General features: G+C 35.5%; 1 protein-coding gene across 1 annotated transcript in view; it reads right to left on the bottom strand.

The window, feature by feature from the left end:
* The window catches only part of MAP4K5 (mitogen-activated protein kinase kinase kinase kinase 5), a 128,865-nt gene that overhangs the window by 37,648 nt on the left and 86,404 nt on the right, over positions 1-4,813 (bottom strand). Inside the window, exons 15-18 of the mRNA XM_006899218.1 lie at positions 3,104-3,169; positions 2,795-2,948; positions 1,630-1,727; positions 1,429-1,470 (exon numbers count right to left, since the gene is read on the bottom strand). Coding sequence (XP_006899280.1) covers positions 1,429-1,470; positions 1,630-1,727; positions 2,795-2,948; positions 3,104-3,169 — 360 coding nt within the window. The remainder of the gene's footprint in view (positions 1-1,428; positions 1,471-1,629; positions 1,728-2,794; positions 2,949-3,103; positions 3,170-4,813) is intronic.

Raw genomic sequence — 4,813 nt, 5'->3', positions numbered from 1 at the left:
TCCTTGCAACATGCCCAAAGTATGTTACATCTTAGGACTGTTAAATTACTTCCTTTCATTAAGAGTAACATATGTTAATGTAAGACTAATATATGTTAATGTGAACCAATGGATGATTTTATTCAATAATCTCTTTCATAATGTGGTTGAGTAATAAATGACTCACAGCTGACACTAGTAAGTTTTTCAGAGGGTATAAATCTCATGGTAAGAACTGCCTTTCTTTGGATTGGTGACACAACTCCTTTATTCACTAGGCTACCAGAGTTCCTGCCAATAACATAGTGATTATAATTGTTATATAACACCATAACAGCAATAACAGAGAAAACTACTAATAATTATATGTATTAGACTTCTCTCTCTCCCAGCTGACTCTTCATTGGGTTCCCAAGGCTATTAAGAGCACAGAAAGTAAACTGTCCTTCTTTCTTCTGTGTGGCCTTTGGATGGCAGCACAACTCTTTACAAACTACATGACCCGAACTTCCTTATAGTAATTAGACTTACTCTATTAAAAAAATAGCATTTATAAAGTATTCCATTCACACGATTATTTTAAACACTGTATGGACAAGCAGCCTTCAAACACATGAAAACAAGCATTACTAAATGTTTCCCTACTCCTTTTCACTTGTGTGTTGAAAAATGTAGAAATAGCTTCATGGGTAGAAAGACATTTAACTCATATAATGAAGATGGCATAATGATATTATCATCATCTTAAAATCAAACTGGACTTTGTTGGCTTATATGAGAACACTACTGCCATTATTTAAAAAAGTAAAACACTCTATGTTTTAAACAGTGTACTCCAATAGCATGCAAGACCTGCCCACTGTACATCTAAGTTTAAAGCTTTAAATATTAACCTAGTCTACTGTTTTATGAGATCTTTCCTTTCAATGGTTTAACTGTACAGTGTCAAGGGTTTATTGTTCAAAATGGCTTTCTTAGCCATTGATTAACTTTTTTTAGTGATGAAGTATTTATTGTATAAAGAGATGAGAGTGGGATACAAACCCTACCCTACTTGAGGTCTATATAAGGTCACAGAAGCTCAGTGCTGACTCTCTAGTATGCTCAAGAAATAGAGCCAAGACCAGAGCCCTAATAAACCCTATAATCATGAACATATTTCTATCTTGTTTGTGTAGCTATTGCAATGGATTTCTGATCCAGTAGAGCAATAAAAAACGGAATTTGGAATTAGTGGAAGTAGGTGTAGGCGTGTAGAGGACTATGTCTGACCTTGTAGGAGGCAGTTTTGTGGATGTTATTGATGCAGACAGTGCCCCTTTGTGGTGTCAGGAAAGGTCAGATGTGGCTGTCCTTACACTATCTTTGCTCCTTATACAAATAAAACATAAACTTAAGATGCCTTTCAGAAGAGAAAAAGGCAATGGTTCACATAAAAACATGTCTTACCAGTACTTTTGGGGTGGGTGGAAGGCCATTGATGGCTGGTTTCTATAAGAAAAAGAATTAATATTTTAAGACCTAAACCTTAAAAATACATACAAATTTTGAAATTCAATATTCTAATTATTTAATAGGTTATTCTGCTTAAATGATGAATACAGCATTAGCTGTTAACTGTTAGCTCTAACTAATCCCTTTGATACCTACAGGGAAGTCTCGCTTGTCTTTTTTTCGTGGTAACTGTGGTGCTTGTGCTGATCCTTCTGTATTTTCACTCATCAGTTTTGAAATACCATCGCCATTTCCTAAAGAAAATCATATTGAAAAGTTAAATGACTACACAAAAGTGTCATTTTTTTTTTCTTTGAAAAAAATCCCTTTCCCTTATTACTTATTTTCTGGGTGTTCTTTTATTAGACATATCCTCAGATGTGTTAATTTATATTTGAAACCTTTCTTCCGCTTTTGTAGGAAATTAAAAAACCCCACCAAAATCCACTTCATTGATTTCAAGTCAGAACTGACTCACAGTTGACCAGTTGTTTTCCAACATGGTAAACTGAATGGGAGGAGACTGCCCTCTTGCTTGCTTTTAAAGGATTTGAACCACTAAAGAGGTATGTCCTTTGCGTGAGCAGCACAACTCTCTATGGACTACTTCCTTTGTAAAGGTAGTACTGCATTTTTAGCAGTGGTCTCAATTCATGTAAAGAATAAATGTCGTCTTATAATGGGGGAAAAAAAGGAAAGATGATCTACTGTTGCTGATAGCTGCTGAACTTTAATTTGCCTCTTTAGTTCTGACTATCAGTATACCCTTCCAAAGATCATAGTTCACTATATTAAATAACACTTCAAGCACAGCTTAGATCTTTTTGCTTTAGTGCAGTGCTCATTCTGTCCTGTTCTCAGATAATGCCTTCCAGAGTGGTCCCATCCACTGAAGGCTGCCTAAGCCCTTTAAATGCTGCTAGAAGTCCATCTCCTTTGGTCTCTATGCCACCTCCTTCAGAAACGTGCAGTTTTCTGTTACAAATAGTTAATTACTGTAGGAAACAAGATGTCCTGTCTAGTATTATGTGTATTTCAATATAGTCATACCTGAAGTTCTGGAGACCATAATATCATCTTTTGAAAATTTTTAGTAAAGCATCAAATCACAGTTGAATTAGATGCAATCTACTAAAACCCATTCACATGGAATTTTAAAAAAATCACAAAGATTGGAACAATAGTAAGAATGACCTTAAAAAAGGCATTTCTTAAATCGGAACAAACGGTCTTTCTTTTTTAACATTCATTTCATTTTATTTACCCAAGTCACAGTATCTAGCTGTATGCACTCCAGGGCTGCGAACACTGCTAGCCATACCAATAGAGGAAGTCTCTACTGAGGAACCACAACTGGGACTACTCTGTCTTCTGAGAAGTTGCGGAGCTCTGTTCTCTGAATCAGGGCAATATTTTATTGTCAATGACTTTTCTTCATCTGGAAGGTTGTCTTCAGGGTAACTGTTTATTCTTGGCTATTGATGATAGGACAAAAAAGTACTTTAATAAATTCAGATCTTTGTACTCCTCAAGAGAACATAACTATAATTAATCTAAAATAAATTTAAGAGAAATTGAAACAAATTTAGTAAGACTATTTGGAAAAATGCTAAATCCTTAAGTAGCTCACCTTAGGAGGTAGAGGAGGAGGTATTACACGTTTTGAGGTTGATCTAATGCAAAGAGAATAATGTAACTTAGAAGGTGATAAATGACCATTAAAACACAGAGACATTATTATATGTTTATTAAAATTATTTCTATCATGAAAACATAAAGGACAAACGTATCATAACAAAGAGTGTAAAACCTTGAAGACCTAAGCTTACTAATGGAAGATCCAGAATTTCTTGGAATCCAGATGGAATCATAGAGGCTGAAGGTCTTAAATATCACCAAACCCTTTGCTATTCAACAGTGTGATCCTAAAAGCAGCAACACTAGCATCACATGTGAAAGTTTAAATACAACTTCTAGACTTACGAAGCTTAAAAATCTATACTTTAACAAAGTCTTGAAGTGATCAACAGGCGTATTAACGTTTGTGAAGCACTAATACAGCTCTCAAGAAACTTTGGTTAATGCTTGGCTAGTAAATGAAAGATCAGTGATTGGAAGCCACCAGGTGTTCCATGGGAGAACAGGAATCTGTTTCTGTAGAAATTATTCACATTTGTGTATATGGCATTGATTCCAACTCATTATTCTCCATCAGGTTTCTAAGGCTATGCATTTTGATGGGAGAAAACGGTCCATCTTTCTTGGAGTCACTGGGAGATTTGAACTTCTGGGCACATGCAGCCTTTTGGCTAACTGTGCAATATACTACAGAGTATGCCACCAGAATGCCTTTAAATCTCTAAAAGAAATTCAGCCTTGGAAAATCTATGGGGCAGTTCTGTTCTGCCTTCTAAAGTTGGTATGTCACAAGTAAAGTCAATGGCAACTGCTTTGGTTTGGTTGATCTAGTCCTCTGGTTCCAAGGACTGGTCCATAGTGATAGAAATAAATTGCTTTCTGGGTTCTTAGATTCCAGGCCCGTAAAGGTAGTCTACAGCAGAGGCTGGCAAATTTTTTCTATAAAAGTAAATATTGTAGTCTTTGTAGTGACACAGTAGTTGTCACTGCTTAACGCTGTTGCACTATTATGAAAACAGCCATAGAAAATGTATACAAATAAGTCTGTCTTTAAAGAGAGAAGTTTAAATGTCCATATTTTAAATATCATCAACCATAACTTTTGTGAGTAATAAAACAGTATTTTTTCTTAAGCATGAAAAAAAATTTAAACGCCCTTATTAATTTGCATGCTATATGAACACAGGTAGTAGGCACCTTTTCTAAGGTGACCTTCAAGTGGAGGTAAGGCCATTCAATAGAGCTCTCGAGATAACGGCAATGCACGAATTGATTTGGACAATTTATTTGGGTCAGCCTTCTTAATTACTGAGGAAAATAGTTCTAGAGAGATCAAATAAGTACACCTGAAAGATGGAACTGGGGCTTTAGATTCTGATACAGTATTCTTTCCCCATCCACTATGTTCTTTGGTGGCTTAGTGATTAAGTGTTACACTGACAATCCAAAGGCACATGGTTTGAATCCATCAGCTGCTCCATAGGAGAAAGACAGGCTATCTTCCCATATGATTTATTGCCTCTGAAAAGCTGCTGAAGGGTCAGATACAAGTTGGTTTTGATTTGAGAATACACAAGAATAATCACAATAATATATTATGATTAATTTTTTGGTACTATCACACAAGGATGCTTTCGGCAGAATGTTAAATGATCCAGGAAATATTAAAAGAAGATGGAAAGAATATACTGAGTCACTGTAT

This window comes from Elephantulus edwardii, unplaced genomic scaffold, assembly GCF_000299155.1.
Source record: "Elephantulus edwardii isolate Elephantulus edwardi_28Jun2011 unplaced genomic scaffold, EleEdw1.0 scaffold00247, whole genome shotgun sequence".
Taxonomy (NCBI): domain Eukaryota; kingdom Metazoa; phylum Chordata; class Mammalia; order Macroscelidea; family Macroscelididae; genus Elephantulus; species Elephantulus edwardii.
This window is presented reverse-complemented; position numbering and strand designations above follow the sequence as displayed.